The sequence below is a fragment of the Bolinopsis microptera genome, chromosome 2 (assembly GCF_026151205.1).
Source record: "Bolinopsis microptera isolate Bmic1 chromosome 2, MBARI_Bmic_1.0, whole genome shotgun sequence".
NCBI lineage: Eukaryota > Metazoa > Ctenophora > Tentaculata > Lobata > Bolinopsidae > Bolinopsis > Bolinopsis microptera.
In genome coordinates, this window is record NC_087073.1 from 16,169,205 (window position 1) to 16,186,274 (window position 17,070).

The window sequence follows — 17,070 nt, forward strand, 5'->3', positions numbered from 1 at the left end:
TACTTCGGTGTATTCCAACAGCCACAATGTTACACAAGTGCAACCAGCCAATTACAGGGAGCCGAAGGATCTTTTTGGCCAGTGACGGTTAAGGTAGTGTGTACCATACTTTCTTCGTCCGAGACAATGTGCAGCTCCTCATTTAACCCTCACACCCGATTTCTCGAGTATTCGGCTGAGTAGACCGGGGGGCTGCATAGACCACTCATGATCCTTAGCTGAACGTCGACGACGCTCACCCCACGACCAGGCAGTCAGTGGGTTTCGAACTCGCAACCTAACGATTGTAAGACAGGCGTTCTAACCAACTGCGCTACCTGGCCGGGGCCGCTAAAATGCATTAATATATAACGCTGTCTTGAGTATTTTAAAGCCCACCACATTTGTGTGATCTTTCTATAACTATCGTTATAACTGACACTCAGACACTGCTACTTAAATTAAACTACTACATCACAATGTTATTCAAGCTTCACTTATTGCCCCAGACAAAATTTTATATTGTACCAGCTTCAAACCTCATTTGACTCTCCGCTCTTGAGTCTTGCTTGAATTACCATGATTAAAGGACAGGATAAGTAACTTGACTATTCTTTCAGTAAACCAGCTGAAAATCACTCAAGCAAACCAAAAGCAGCTTGTCCTAATACTGTGTGGAGTACTGCTCTTGTTTTCTACTTTTATTATCCGAATATTCTCTCTGTGGACCATCTTTACTCTCTCACTATTGCTGGTTTGTGTTACTGCTCTCTTTTTTAAATGTAGACTCCTTGGATATTGAGGCATTCTCATATCTTTAGCATTCGTGTAGCCTGTACATATCACTGTGAACATCGTGTGTCCCTTCACTGCTCAAACGAAACACGTGTCCCTACTTTTGAGGGTGCAACGAATATATTAAAGAATAAAGGGCCGTCCACAAACCACAATTTACATAGAATCACAAACCCTCATCTCCTTGTCCCTTTTTGGCACAATTCTTTAAACTGAGAAATTGTTTGTGCACACTCCGCTGAATGTATCCATTGAAGAACAAAAAATGAGTCAAAAAGTGTCCTTTCAATGAAAATATCTTAATAAGTCGTTCAAGGTTCTTGAGACAAGTAATGTTCTATTTCAGGTATCTGTAAAAAGTATTTACGGGACACCAGCAATGGTGCACGCGTCCCTTTATCTTCTCGGGATACTGCTGGTAGCAGTTAACTATGCTCTTATGTACCCCGTGCAATCAATGGTGCTTCTCTTAACTTGGCAACTCGCCAAATACCTTGTGTGGTTCTGCAGTCCAAGTCCTGCCAGCCAAAGTATGTTTTTGGTTATCAAGACCGAGTATTTTTTGGGATTTGCTTACTATATTATACTTACTATATTATATATATGTATTTATAGGGATAATAATTTAGTTACTGTTTCAATCTCCAATAAGTAGGTTCACTAGAGATTTGGATCGGTTTAATCGTGCAACTACTTTTCGTAACCCCACGGCCCACAGTCTCTTTAAATTTTGAAATACACCCAGTAACAAACTGTGCCCTTACCAGGTGACGTGACTGGTATTGAACGGAGACTGATTTCCGTGGAGCAGAGATTAGAGCGGGCTGAGTTCCAGCTCCGGGAGTTCAGACAAGATCTCCGCCAACTTCACCAGTAGCTGCTCTATTCTTGTCAGTAGTGGAGCATGGCCATATTCTACAAGGCTAATGTCCTCTCAAATAAAGTGAACCTGTACAATTTTTAAAAGATGTAACTACTTATTATTTATGTGTTTGATGTATATTTAAATTTAGTTGTGCGGTGGAATTACTATTTTGAATTTTGTTAATCGTGCTAAGATGTCTGCTTAGGGTTTTAAACTACTCAGTATTCATGTTCCCATTTCAATGAAATTTCTTTTTAACATTTGAGTAATAAAGTGATTTATGTATATTTTAAATTTGAAAGTTTAACGGGTTGAATCGACATGAAAGTCTGCGAAAACTGAAATGATTATTTCTAGGTAAGGTAAATCTTTCCATTCTTCGCCCTTGCCCATGCATGTATACTCTTTTGACTAATTTATGACGCATACTGGATTTTATAATGGTTGATAGTTGTTGAACCCCTCCAGAACTTGTCCATACATTCATAATGGTTTATCGTCCAGAATATGTCCATACATTCATAATGCTCATTGTAAGTTTGCTTTTGACCGTTAATACATCTAAGTTATATCAACAACTTAATCATAATTGTACCATGTACAACATTTATATATTCAATTTTATGAACAAATAAACATTTTACGCCTATTTGATTTAATGAGTTTATTGTGGTTTCTATTTAGATGTAGCTTGGAAATACTCTTGTATGTCCACTAATTGTTGACCTCATATTCGTCTTAGTGGTTTATCCTTCCATTAATTTCCTAGATAGTCTACTTAATTTACTTACTATAACAGCATCCACGTACTTGCAACCAAACCGACAGAACTTAAAGCAGGAAGGAGCACGTGATCAGTATGTTAAATAATAAATAGTCTCCTAACACCACCTCTTCACGTTAGACATGGGACACAGTATCAGAAGTAAGAAGAAGAGGGCATTCAGGGCTGTTAAGCGTGTCCGGTACGGTCTGAAGGAGCGGGCTACTCTGGTTAAAATGCTGGAGACTGGTAATCTCAACAAGTATGTCGAGGAGTACCAGAAATCCAAGGAGGAACCTGTCGAGGGAGCCGAGCCCCAGAAACAGCAAGGTAGGATGCCGATTATATTAGAGTATGCTCAATATTTGTAATCTATATACTTAGTGCTATTCTGAATTAGTTGCTTATTAAACTTATATTTCGTCATATTGTATGATATCCGCCCTGGTAAAAACTTTTGTTTCGTTAATACACATATACATCAGGTTATAATTTGATATCATTCTCAATTTCCTCTAATAATCGGTGTTGTCTAGAAGGTACTGAAGTTGAAGGAGGACTCCAAGAAATGAAAGATCTGTCAGAAGAGCAACACAAGCGAAACTGGGACAGTAAGAACCAGATTAGGAGGAAACGAAAGAAGGAAAAGTTACTTAAACAAAAGAGTTACCGAGGTAAAAAATATACCTTTGCCAAGGGATCCATGACCAAGTCCTCTTGGTAAATGATGTCTAGATGTCCTGGAATTTTTACCTTTCTCGACCAAATTATTTGTTTCCTTATTTTTAAGTTATTTTTAATGGCATCAGTTAACTTTATTTTTAATAGTAAATAAGCTGGAGTTTTGGTTGTTGGTGCGATCCTCGGGATCAGGGAGTCATTGACTCCTTGTGTAATGTTGTAAGTCGTTATAAATCCCTAACCGTCAGTGTTTTTCCCAATAGCTGCCTGAAGCTGCTAAGTTTACATTTTACTTATTTATTTCCTTTGTTTTCTTGATCTTTATTTAGCGCAGCATAACCGTGATATCCTGAGATTTTAACCAATTGCTTCAAAATTCTACTCGGAAAATTTAGGAAAGAAAAGGTATAGTTTTTAAATAATTGGTAACAAAACCGTCCAAGCTGTTAATAGCCAGGTAATCATGATCAATATCCGTGTTAATAATATCGTATCAAAAGAAATAATGTGTTATACTTTAAATAAAATAATAAAGTGATTAATTCCGACAATTCACAGTCACCTTGCAATCGAGAAACTAAGAAATCACGCCGTAAAGTTTCAGTGTACATCACTGATGCACTGAAAAGTATAAAATAACAAAACTGCTGAAAAGAAGTCCCTCTGCCGTCCGGGTTATACTAAATTAACTTTTAGTTTTAATCTATAAAATCCAGTAATCAGTATTAATCTCTGCACTGTTGGGCCGTTGTTGGATCATCTTAACCCACAGGTGGTCTCCATATAACATGTTGCAGCTTTGCAGCACTGTTGTGTTCGGCGGTTTTCTGCAAGTGTGTCCGAGTAACAATACCTCTCAATTACCCCACACTTTGTTTTGTAATGCCAACCTGAAATTGATTTAGTATCAGAACTGTAATGCAGTGATGTAGAATTGGCGGTTGTGATATCTGATAATTATAATAGAGGGCCTTGCAGCATTTCTACTCGAAGCGCTAGGAATTCTATACTTTAATAAGCGTATTGTTGACCGTAGAATCGAGTAAAAGTGGTCCAGTAATGATGGGATCGATTTTTATCTTTATTTCGGACGTCTGAAGCTGACCTAACCAAAAATTTCTAAAAAACTGCCAATTCTTAATCAGTCCATTTAAAAAAGTTTTGTAACATCAATTCAATAGCTGGTATGCTGGAAAGTGCCGAATATAAATAATATATTTAAAAGAAACCTTTGTCCCCTTTACAAGTGTCCTGTTTTACATAATCACTGAGACAAGAACACCTGCCAACTTGAGCCATCTGTCTGAAAGTGAGATTACTACAGCTGCTCAGCCTCTTTACTCTGTCTTCTGTGTCTGGCAACGTTGGAGGACCATGAGAAGGTTGCTATTTAATTTGGGGTTTGTACTTAGCATCCCTTTGAGAAGGGATGCTACTTAGGTTTTATGCTTTGAGAAGGGTTGCTTTTTTGTAGAGATCAAATCAATTCAATTATTGGCGTCCTCATATAAAGTAAAACTGAATGAGATGTTCAAAACAATCACCGTATTCCGTAACAAGTTGTAAATATAGGAGTAATTCACATCATATTACGTAATCAGCTGGAGGAGGGGGGTTTCCAAATGATTACGCTACTGTAATTTGGACTCAATAGCTATGTGTAAAATGATTACGGAGGGGGGATGGGGGTTAAAAATTGGCCAAAAAGTGTTTACGTAATATGAGAACGACCCCTAGCGAGCGAGTGTTGTAAATATATCAATAAACATTAAACATGCCTGTGATTTGAGTGTTGACTAAGACCAACCAAAATACCCAAAGAAAAGCTAATGTGCTTGTAAAAGCGGGCAAAGCAGACATAATTGAACTCACGAAATAACAGATATCCTGATCACATAACGGGGGTGTTGCGGAGCTGGGTCACGTGACTATTATCTGGCAGGAAGAGGCTCCCGTTAACTCATTTAAGGAGGGCCTTGCAAACTGCGTTATAGGTACAACCCTCTTCTTGGGCCCTGTATTAATGTACATTATTTTTCTCATCCAACACTGAAACATGGTGAAAGATTATATTGCAGACGCAATGTTTTCGCTATCTAACTAGCTAGTGATAAGTTCTCTCTGATTGTAACAATAGACGAGGTTGCTCTTCTGTACATTCATGTCTCTATCATAAACCATTTATTATATCCAGTCTGTCCACCTACGTTTGAAGCGGTCACAAAGCGGTCACAAAATGCACCCCCAGTAGAATAAATACCGTTATCGCTAGCTAATTCGACACTAAGGCACTTGGCAAACTATCAGTATCAGTATTGGAGACAGTATGAGTACCTTTTAAGTCTTTTATTTTAAAATTATTTGAGACTAAACAATATTCAAAAAATAAATGACACAGAATTAGAATTTCACACGAAGAATTCAGAATATCATAGTGAACATCAAAAAACGAACTTTCAGATAAGAAAAATCACACCCAAAAAGCAATACACAATCCCCTTTTAAGATCATATCTATCTATCATAAAGAATAATTAAGCATCGAATATTTTTCCGCGAAAATCGCAAAATATCATTTCGTTGAAGACTGTTTATAAACGGAAATGAATATCCTAAATTATACGTTTTACAGTTCAGTTTCTTTTACTATATGGTTCTTCGGGTCAATCCTATGCTAGGGTTTCATTCGTATGTTTACGAAATTTTTCCAGTGTCGGGCTCTTAATCTGTTTGGTAGTTTTATCTGCTCTCGGCTTTTTCGGAGAACCACCCACCTGCTTCGATCCTGACATGGCAGATTTAGCAGCGCGGGAGTACCGTTGGCTAGACTGTTGGATAGTCTGTGCGGATGCCCTAGTAGATAGTGTTGCGTTGCCCAAGATGCGCACCTTGTCTTTAATCCCAATGACCAACTCTTTGATGCTCCTCATCCTAAGAACATGAAGCCAGGGGTGAAAGAAGAGGGAACTGTAGCTCAAGAGAATAAAGTAGAACTCACGCTGGTAGTTTACATTATCAAGGAGGCCTTCCTGGTACATGTAAGTAGTAATTCGGACATATGTAACCGGGAAGTTGGTAAGGACGAAGGAGAAAGTTACCAGCATGACCACAATGCAGCTTTGTATCAGCTTCCTATTCATTTGGCCTCTTTGTTGAACTGTGTAGTACCCTGACGACCCCATCTGAACCACTAATTTCAGAATGATCAAATTGGAGATCAGTATGATTAGCCAGGAAATTCCTGAAATGATCCCAGGGATGATCACTTCTGCCTCATGTAAGGCTGGTACGAGTTCACTGACAATCGAAGTTTCGAGGTCGCATCTTATTGGGTTTTTATAACGAGACACTTTCCTTTCTCCATCGTGTGGCTCTGTGTAGTATAAGCAGTTAATGAGAGAACCTCTCTCGTTAGAGGTAACTTCGTGTGTTCAGGTAGGGAAAGAAAAACGGGTACCATTCTTAGTAGAGGTAGGACAAGTATCACTCCACAGACTATTTTCATCCTTATCTTGGTCGCTACCGACATGTACCGGAATGGCTTTATAATTTGGAGGCATCTGTCAGCAGAGAGTGCTACAATTATCAGCATACGAAGATAAAAGAGGTATTCATAGAGGATGAACCCTATCTTTTGTGTGTAATAGACCAAAGACTCATTTTTCCTGAGCTCTTCCTCAAAAGTAAGTCTGATCCCGATGGGAAGTCCCAGCAGAACAGCGAGGGCCAGGTCAGCACAGGTCAGCAGCAAGCAGAACAGACAGGAGTTGCAGTAGGGGGAGTCTTTAATTCGCGTCCAGTTCTTACAGACAAGGCCCAGTAGAAATCCATCCACCACAGTGAAGAGACTTGCGACCGGTAGCAGGATATAACCTGCAATCTTTAAATCAGACAGAAGTATCGGTGTCGGTAGGGTGTTGTTATTGGGGGGATCAGTTGGAGTAGAAGTAGTCGTTTCACCTTCCTGCCCTTTAGTAGCATCTTGAGTTTTTCCTGTTATTAGGGATAAGGCAAGGGCCACAATCACCAACATTTTGTTTCTTCTCATCTTTATCCTCCTGTTGAGTGTTGATGTATCAAATAGTTTTCATCGCCCCTAAAACATATGATATGAGTGATAAAATGTTATTTTTAAATAATCTCGCTCCCTGGGTCGCTTTGAAACAGGGTTTTGGAAATTTCGTCGATTTAATTTTTAAATTTTTAAATTTTTATGGCGTCATAATGAACTTTTTAGTTAGTTATCACTAGTTGAAAAGGTTGTTGTTTCGTGACACCGGGTCAGATAAGTTCATAACGTTTACTGCTTTAGTGATATATCACTCAGAAAATGCTAAAATTGGGGGAAACGTGCCACTCGTTCGGCATGGTCGTCGTTGACCACAAGAGTTAATACTCCACGTGTAATTTATAGCAAGTCACAGGAGTTTTGAAAGTCTACATGTTCATTGTGGATCACTTCAGCAATACTACGTGGTAACTGGTAGACACGGACTCCGTAGACTTTAAACAATGGCATGTAGCTGGCTTCAAGTAGTGAAGGACAATTTGAGCTGCAAAATAATTTGTTCCATTTCATATCAAGGATGTTCCTTCAGAATAGTTTGTAGAGAAGTGACCGATTTTGTATTCTTGATAATATTACAATTTAGTCTCATTGGTCTATTTAGTCTGGCCAGGGTGATAACACTCAGTTGCATCATGGGGTTGCCCCCCCCCCATACTGTTTTCAAAAAAATTTCCCAAAGGGGAACACACAATCAAAGCAATGATGATGTACGTATCTTGCCAGCCTACGTCCTACTCCTACACCTACAAGTAGATGCATAAGCAGGGTTGGGAGCGGACCTTAAAACCTTTAAAAAACCTTAAAAATCGTGAAATTGCCAAAAAAAAAACCTTAAAAAGAGCGGTTTTAGCTCAAAAAACCTTTAAAAAGGAGATCAAAACCTCAAAAAGTTGAAAGTATTAAATATTTTAATACTTTCAACACTACTATATAACAAATAATTTGAGCCTGAAGATGGCGTTGACGCCGAAAATTTGCCCTTACTCCTTACTTCCTTGTTTCACTTGTCCTTGTCTCTTCCAACCGGATAATATCCAGATATCAGTATTTAGAAATGTGTATACCGTAAACTAACGATCAAAAATAATAGCTCTATCATTTGATCTATTCTCGCTATATCTAAAAAAAGAGGTTAACCTGATTTAATCACGTTTGGAATTTACTTTTTCTGATGATTATGAACCTAAAATTTAGAGTTAACATTTGCTGACCGAAATAACAAAAAATTATGGAGTGTAATAAAACATTAACCTCAATTTTATTAACCTCATTACCTCAATGTTGTGTAGTCAATTTTGTGAAAATCGGTTAACCTCAATTATTAAAAAAAGTTAAGCAGCTACAAATATGTGAATAGCAGCAATGATTTTGTCATCAAAAATTATATTGATTTAGAAAATAATATTTTGGTCGATGTTTTTGACCCCTTACCCCCTCTGGCCTTAAGATCATATCTATCTATCATAAAGAATAATTAAGCATCAAATATTTTTCTGCGAAAATCGCAAAATATCATTTCGTTGAAGACTGTTTATAAACGGAAATGAATATCCTAAATTATACGTTTTACAGTTCAGTTTCTTTTACTATATGGTTCTTCGGGTCAATCCTATGCTATGCTAGGGTTTCATTCGTATTTTTACGAAATTTTTCCAGTGTCGGGCTCTTAATCTGTTTGGTAGTTTTATCTGCTCTCGGCTTTTTCGGAGAACCACCCACCTGCTTCGATCCTGACATGGCAGATTTAGCAGCGCGGGAGGACCGTTGGCTAGACTGTTGGATAGTCTGTGCGGATGCCCTAGTAGATAGTGTTGCGTTGCCCAAGATGCGCACCTTGTCTTTAATCCCAATGACCAACTCTTTGATGCTCCTCATCCTAAGAACATGAAGCCAGGGGTGAAAGAAGAGGGAACTGTAGCTCAAGAGAATAAAGTAGAACTCACGCCGGTAGTTTACATTATTAAGGAGGCCTTCCTGGTACATGTAAGTAGTAATTCGGACATATGTAACCGGGAAGTTGGTAAGGACGAAGGAGGAAGTTACCAGCATGACCACAATGCAGCTTTGTATCAGCTTCCTATTCATTTGGCCTCTTTGTTGAACTGTGTAGTACCCTGACGACCCCATCTGAACCACTAATTTCAGAATGATCAAATTGGAGATCAGTATGATTAGCCAGGAAATTACTGAAATGATCCCAGGGATGATCACTTCTGCCTCATGTAAAGCTGGTACGATTTCACTGACAATCGAAGTATCGAGGTCGCATCTTATTGGGTTGTAGTAACCAGACATTTTCCTTTCTCCATCGTGTGGCTCTGTGTAGTATATGCAGTTAAGTAAAGAACCACTCTTGTTTAGAGGTAACTTCATGTGTTTAGGTAGGGAAAGAAAAACGGGTACCATTCTTAGTAGAGGTAGGACAAGTATCACTCCACAGACTATTTTCATCCTTATCTTGGTCGCTACCGACATGTACCGGAATGGCTTTATAATTTGGAGGCATCTGTCAGCAGAGAGTGCTACAATTATCAGCATACGAAGATAAAAGAGGTATTCATAGAGGATGAACCCTATCTTTTGTGTGTAATAGACCAATGACTCATTTTTCCTGAGCTCTTCCTCAAAAGTAAGCCTGATCCCTATGGGAAGTCCCAGCAGAACGGCGAGAGCCAGGTCAGCACAGGTCAGCAGCAAGCAGAACAGACAGGAGTTGCAGTAGGGGGAGTCTTTAATTCGCGTCCAGTTCTTACAGACAAGGCCCAGTAGAAATCCATCCACCACAGCGAAGAGACTTGCGACCGGTAGCAGGATATAGCCTGCAATCTTTAAATCAGACAGAAGTATCGGTATCGGTACGGTGTTGGTATTGGTGGGATCAGTTAGAAATGTAGTACTAGGTTTTGGAACAGTCGTTTCACCTTCCTGTCCTTTAGTAGCATCTTGAGTTTTTCCTGTTATTAGGGATAAGGCAAGGGCCACAATCACCAACATTTTGTTTCTTCTCATCTTTATCCTCCTGTTGATGTATCAAATAGTTGTCATCGCCGCTAAAACATATGATATGAGTGATAAAATGTTATTTTTAAATAATCTCGCTCCCTGGGTCGCTTTGAAACAGGGTTTTGGAAATTTCGTCGAAATTTTTAACTTATAAATTTGTATGGCGTCATAATGAACTTTTTAGTTAGTTATCAATAGTTGAAAAGGTTGTTGTTTCGTGACAACGGGTCAGATAAGTTCATAACGTTTACGGCTTTAGTGATATATCACTCAGAAAATGCTAAAATTGGGGGAAACGTGCCACTCGTTCGGCATGGTCGTCGTTGACCACAAGAGTTTTAAATACTCCACGTGTAATTTATACCTTCCCAATAGCGAGTCACAGGAGTTTTGAAAGTCTACATGTTCATTGAGGATCACTTCAGCAGTACTACGTGGTAACTGGTAGACACGGACTCCGTGGACTTTCAACAATGGCGTGTAGCTGACTTCAAGTAGTGAAGGACAATTTGAGCTGTAAAATAATTTGTTCCATTTCATATCAAGGATGTTCCTTCAGAATAGTTTGTAGAGAATCCACCGATTTTGTATTCTTGATAATATTACAATTTAGTCTCATTGGTCTATTTAGTCTGGCCAGGGTGATAACACTCAGTTGCATCATGGGGTTGCCCCCCCCCCATACTGTTTTCAAAAAAATTGTCCAAAGGGGAACACACAATCAAAGCAATGATGATACGTATCTTGCCAGCCTACACCTACAAGTAGATGCATAAGCAAGACCTACAAGTAGAGGCATAAGCAAGACCTACAAGTAGAGGCATAAGCAAGACCTACAAGTAGAGGCATAGGCAAGACGGAGATACCTATTACTATGTGAGATCGAACCAAAGAAACGTTTAACATATTTTATGGAAATGTGCAAGCTTTGAACATGCTCCCATTACTGTAAAGTCCCTATCCTTCAAGGTTTAATTAACACATTTATAATGTATAGTCCCCTAGCTAGTCTACTAACATTAAGATCAGACTATGGTCAGTCAGCTAAAGACCTGCCTCTTAGTTCAAGATATTATTTCCAATGAGCCAAACAGGGCTAGAAGTCGAGCAGAAATCGATGCATTGCACTTGGCGATTGATCTTGAAAATATATTTGTGAGGTTTTAAATTGAAAATTCCCCATTAGCCTAAAACCGGGTGTTAGGAAGGCTGCAGGAACTTGCCGAAAAAATTTAAATTAATCCTTATTTTTGGAATTGTATCGGTAATAATATGTATTAAAAGCCACATGGAGTTGCACAATAACTGTGATTCGAGATCTGACTCTGGTATTGGGAGTCGGATACAAAGTCCCGATATTACGATTCGAGATCTGACTCTGGTATCGGGATTCGGAGGGCCCTGCAATCCAAGGGCATTCCGATATTTTAATGGAGCGCAACTATCGATAACACATCTTGAACCCCTGCACCGATAAAACTCTTTGCACTATAGCTAAATCTCAGAAACGCCATGCTCTCTTAATATACTCTCCCTAAATACTAAAATAGGCATCGTACATTGTAAAGTGTGATCCGACCTGAAAAGTTGAAAACCCAGGCAGCTTTTTGTCGAGCCTTATTTACTATGGTCTTTAAATGTGAGGATTCTATGTGGGTATCAAAGATAGATCGTTGAACCGGAGGTCTCAAAGTTGACCTATATTTGAGGGTGACTTGTCTAAGTACTGATATAATTCACTGACAAAGGGAAGTTATCACCTTATATAAGATACTTTGTCTCCGTGAAGTGCGTGTGTGGGATTGTCCCTTGCATTTATTCACTTTCTGTTAAACGTGTCCGTTTTTTTTAAAGGTGGACTCAGATTTTTGTTCTATTTTACCATTTAAACCATCACACGAAGAAATAAAACTACCATTTCAATACACTGCAATTATTAGATAAACAAATTAATAAGTAAGATAAATAGGCTACATTTTAAGGGGGCATACACCAAAACAGTGGTTTGTGCCGTCCAGACCAAATGACCTCATAGGCAGTTCAGTGACCTTCTAGCGCACCGTTTCCACACCAAAAAAAATTATTTTGAGAAAAAAAATACCAAATGCCTATGAGGTCATTTGGTCTGGACAGATTTGGTGTATGCCCCCTTAAATGCGGGCACTGTAATGATTCTTGGGTCATCGATATACTAATAATTATGGAAAATTTTATATGAAAAATTCATTCTTTATTCATATCTAGAAAACTTCAAACTTTTTATGGATCAAACAATTTGACACTGGCATTATTGTTTAGTGTTTACCCATTTCTACACATATTTTCTATTGCACCCTTGCGAGCGTTCTAAATCACTCTACATTCGAACTTCAAGATTTTTCTAAAAGGGCATCGACGGTCGAACACAACGTCAATCAATGTATTTTTGAACGCTGTTTTCGAAACACCCCACATGACATAGGGTTAAAATTCTCCCCTGGCGAGATATCAGCGAAAAACTGTCTCGATCACTTGAAATGACCATATTAGGAAGTTGGTCTAATTTTTTGTTAGGGTTAGTGTTTTAGCATATGCTTCAGTTAGGGATTGGCTGACAGCTAGGGTTGGGGTCAGTGTAGTGGGTTAGGGTTTCGAATAGTTATTCAGGGCCACCTAGAGAACGCGTTAAAAAAGTCGTGTGGCAGTCGAGTGTAGAGTGATTAATCATCATCCTGGCGGTTCACTTAAGCTCCTGCACACTCATTTACACAGTGATGCAATGTGAGGCAGCATTCCCTCAATGGGTACAATTTATTCCAATTTTCGCATTTTGCTAGACGGTTTCTTCTTTTACACTCTGAAATCGAGATGTTTTGTCAGTGTCAAAAGTATGTTAACGTACAATGATAACAACGATTTAATGCTATTCGTAATCATTTATAATTAATAAAACATACAACTAAGTAATAAATGCTTAATGCATACGTGCAAATCGATTATAGAATACGTACGGGCAAAAGAGACTTTTGAAATGCTGAAAGATTGTAAATGCTTGAATTCACTGCACTTGGTATCGTAAATCTCCTGGGCACCCTTCGGCAAGCACGCTCGGCAAGTCCATTCCGACAAGCATTTGTCGTATTGAACTTGATCTGAAACTTCAAAATACTGTCAAAGTCCAATTAGTCAAGACATATAATATATAACATAAACATAATAACATATAATATAAACACCCTGACCTGGTTCACCGCATATACATACTTATATTTTCCAGGAATTATTTATTTTCCTGATACACGTTTTATTGTATTAATTAGACACGAAGGTAAACACACAATTGAGGCGTTTTTGTTATTATATAACATGAGCTCATGATTTGATTTCTAGTTTATTATGTATCTAACAGTAATGTTGAAAGTATTACATCTTTACTATACTTACTATTGGACTCAGGCCGCAGCGCCACGATTCTAAGGTCAGTTTAACTTTCTACGATCATTAACTTAGAGCATTTCTACCGTAAAGAGTTTCATGATAGGTACACAATTACTGGCAGCTGTTAGTGCAACATAATATCTGATTACGGTCTTTAAAACCTTTGAGCCATGGTATGGAGTAAGCTATCACGTGATACTGGTAGTAGTACATTTGGTGTGATGATGATAATGAGTTGATAATGTTATTTACTCTGATAATGTTGATAATGTTGATAGGGGGGGTCCAAGGGGAACTTTGGGGAACTTTGGGAAAGTCCCCCAAGATTTCTGAAGTTCCCCAAAAAAAAGTTCCCCAAAACTCCCCAAAGTTCCCCAAAATTCCCCAAAATTATTCAAAATTATTTAAAATTATTCAAAATTATTCAAAATTATTCAAAATTATTCAAAATTTCTCTAATATACATTAATACCCATTAATGTTAACATGTATGTTATTATAAGGTATAATCTTAACTTTCTTGTTGATACTTGCAGCATGATAATTTGTTTGGCATTATAATTTTTTTGGGGAACTTTGGGGAATTTTGGGGAACTTTCTGAAGTTCCCCAAAAAAAAGTTCCCCAAAATTCCCCAAAATTATTTGTTTCATTGATAATTTTTTGGGGAATTTATAGTGTTGATAATGTTACTTACTCTGAAGAGCGTGTTGCGCCTCCTCCACATCTGTGGTTAATACCACAAGGGCACCAGCTGTTACGGACAACAGGATCAAAATCACAGACGGATTCATAGTGGATATTGGACAAGTTGGTAATGAAACTTGTTGTGGAGGTGTTGAGGTAGTATACCCGTCTTTGCGTGATCTTCTCTGGCGCGTCGGTTTGTGTTTCCTTCTCCCAGAATTAGATTTTCCTGATTTGAGTTTAACTTGAACACGTTTCACATCTACTCATACTGTACTCAAGTGTAATTTACAAATCTCCTTCTCGGCGAAAAATATTCTAATTTTTCGTATAATTGTTTTGAAACGCTAATTTTTAATTCCAATGGTTTAAATGAGTTTGATCATTATCTATGCGAATTGATAAACAGAGATTCACTATTATCAATAAAAAAGAATGATCTATAATTGAAATTACACGATGTGCACGTTTTTATGAGAGGTTAATACATACAATTTCACTGTAAACCCTGTAAAAGTGTAAAATTTCGGTAAGAAGGTACAATAACATATTCCATACATCACACGTAAGCCTTAATTCAACGACTAAATGGCATAAAAAAGTAAGTCGAAAATCTTATAACTTATCGAAAATTATCATATCGTATACATTAGAATATTATCATATTTAGCGAAAATCAACATCCTCTGATTTCTTTAAAGGATTGAGCTGCTCTACAGCATTGCTTTCTTCCCCTTTCTTTCTCGTGACCCAGCAAGTAACAGTAGTGGTGATACTGGGCGGCTTTCGAGGAGTCTGCAATTATTGTCTTTAGTTTGTTCTCCATTAGTAATACATGTGATACATATAATGGGTAAAATGGTATCAGATAATAATAGAGAATGTACAAAATGCGTGTATTAATTATTATCAATTATAATTGACTAATTGTATACTTAATCAATATACATGTACTTATATAATACATACTTATACTTATGGCACTATCTGTGGATAGATTATAAAGAGGTACAACTTAGAACGCCCGCCCGCACCCCCCCCCCCCCCCCCCCCCCCCACTGCAAGTATGCAACTTCCAGCCTCATAATGTGACTAGGCCCAGTATAAACTTTTAACTCACCATATTTGCCATAAGGTGGTGTCCCCTGGTGGTAACAGAGGAACTTCTTATGCAGGATAGTTTCCAGACACCTACAATCCAGCATGTTTATTGGGTTCCTGCAGTCGTATAAGTATACATCCGGCCTATCGGCATCCTCCTCTGAAATTATACTTCTGTCATATTTAACTTATATTGAGTTATATCATTTCTATATATTAAGTCTACTGTGTGTGTTATAAGTATCAATGTACGTTGCAACTTGATTCAGAAGCTAACTACACAATACACTTGTAGAGATTACATGTAGAGATTACATGTCTTGCAGCCCTTCACATAATCCACATATTTTTATTGTAAACTAACCTATTTTGTCCCATTCTTCTGTCTCTGAATCTTCTATCTCTCCCCATTCCTCATCTCCTTCCTCTTCTTCTTTATCTCCTTCTTCGCCCCAGCTTGAGAACCCAGGTCGTTTCTCTTTATCTTCTGGCAGTGAAATGCTTTCAATTTATTAGTTCGTATATTTGTAAGAGTTATGACCTATAATACATATTTGGGGTACAAAATAATCTAGAAATGGGATAGTTTTCATGTATTATATTCTTATTTGGAAAGATGGGATTTTAAAACTAAACAAATAATATGTTGTTGATACCATCATTAATGCAAGATCTGCATGTTTTAGGGCACTTTTTGGCAACTTTTCGCTTGTGACAATCTTCCACCATACACGGACACCACTTTGCTCTATCTCGGCACTCTTCCTTGATCGGTTCCTCGGTGTTGTCTTTGGATACCTCTGTAAAGTTTTCTCTGAATTACACCAATTACCAAACCATAACATGTAATATAATGTCTCATCTCCTGATCAGAGGATATGTGCACACTCTCTAATTCTATAATCTATGTACTTACGTATTGTGTTACTATTTTATATTATAGACCCTTAAATCTTAATTCTCTTATGAACAGTAATCCAGTGTACTGTGTACTATTTAAATAATATTACTTGTGGTAGAGGATCCTTCCTCCTCGTGTTCTTTTCCCGCCCCAACGCTGGTACATTCAGCAATACAAACCACTATCAAGCTAAGCAGCACAAACCTGCCCCGAATCATTACAAACTTGCAAACAAATTGAGAAGTTCAAGCTTGAAAGACTTTGCAGAAGCGACCAAAAAAGTACTATAACGATAGAAATTGTCACTAAACAGTCAGCAGCCCGATATTGAGTTTCATACTAAAATTAATGATTGTCTTTATATCGAGTTACCCTGATTTGACCCTATACTCTGGCTTCTTGCAGGGCAGGGATTGCTGCAAATCTAATTTAGTTTCAGTCTACAGTTGTTAGTTAGTGACTGGCGTAATGTCAAATTAACTGCTCAAATCTTAATGTGAGGGTGATATAACTGTTACCCTGCATTGAATTCCGGAGATACGGAGACACTCGGATGACCTAGAATTAAGTCACCTTTGATGCATCTTTCAAATCTTCCGCAACTTACGCGAAATAGAAATCTCTGACTCAAAATCATGGCTTCGTACCGTGCGGTGCATCTTTAATCTTTATACTCTAGACAACCACCCAGCGAGCACACGACAGTGTTTATTAATGCTATAATTACTTCGTACTTTATCAAAATTCAAAAACTTCGTTCTTAAAAAAATCTCCATGGATCTTTTGTTAGGTATGCTGCGTTGTTGGAAAA

At 38.0% G+C, this 17,070-nt stretch overlaps 3 protein-coding genes and 1 long non-coding RNA gene across 6 annotated transcripts in view; 2 read left to right on the forward strand and 2 right to left on the reverse strand.

Annotated features, from left to right (window-relative positions):
* Positions 1-3,383, forward strand: part of LOC134811042 (uncharacterized) — an 83,595-nt gene extending 80,212 nt beyond the window's left edge. For 2 of the 3 annotated variants that reach the window (XM_063817749.1, XM_063817750.1), the window contains exons 2-3: positions 2,542-2,732; positions 2,939-3,383. In XM_063817749.1, coding sequence (XP_063673819.1) covers positions 2,546-2,732; positions 2,939-3,126 — 375 coding nt within the window. In that variant the 5' untranslated portion in view covers positions 2,542-2,545 and the 3' untranslated portion in view covers positions 3,127-3,383. Of the gene's footprint in view, positions 1-599; positions 734-1,120; positions 1,305-1,541; positions 2,733-2,938 lie in introns of all 3 variants that reach the window. The other variant, XM_063817748.1, reaches the window with a different exon arrangement.
* A 4,692-nt stretch (positions 3,384-8,075) lies between these two features.
* Positions 8,076-17,070, forward strand: part of LOC134811047 (carbonic anhydrase 2-like) — a 56,120-nt gene continuing 47,125 nt past the window's right edge. The window contains exon 1 of the mRNA XM_063817754.1: positions 8,076-8,099. The gene's annotated coding sequence lies outside the window, so the exon portion shown is untranslated. The remainder of the gene's footprint in view (positions 8,100-17,070) is intronic.
* On the reverse strand, positions 12,408-14,383 carry LOC134811477 (uncharacterized). The gene is made up of 3 exons (XR_010159816.1): positions 14,268-14,383; positions 13,145-13,291; positions 12,408-12,990 (listed from the first exon to the last, which is right to left on the reverse strand). It is a non-coding gene; the product is annotated as an uncharacterized LOC134811477 (long non-coding RNA).
* Positions 14,718-16,645, reverse strand: LOC134811049 (uncharacterized). The gene is made up of 5 exons (XM_063817756.1): positions 16,369-16,645; positions 16,015-16,158; positions 15,723-15,845; positions 15,378-15,518; positions 14,718-15,052 (listed from the first exon to the last, which is right to left on the reverse strand). The coding sequence occupies exons 1-5, from the start codon at positions 16,475-16,477 to the stop codon at positions 14,934-14,936; spliced, it is 636 nt and encodes a 211-aa protein (XP_063673826.1). The 5' UTR covers positions 16,478-16,645; the 3' UTR covers positions 14,718-14,933.

Bases quoted from the DNA above. Each gene is read 5' to 3' on its own strand.
- LOC134811049 (XM_063817756.1), bottom strand. From the start codon at position 16,477: ATGATTCGGGGCAGGTTTGTGCTGCTTAGCTTGATAGTGGTTTGTATT. The intron at 16,159-16,368 runs GTAATATTATTT...AAAACTTTACAG, and splicing joins GGAAGGATCCTCTACCACAA to AGGTATCCAAAGACAACACC. The intron at 15,053-15,377 runs GTGAGTTAAAAG...CAATAATTGCAG, and splicing joins ACCACCTTATGGCAAATATG to ACTCCTCGAAAGCCGCCCAG.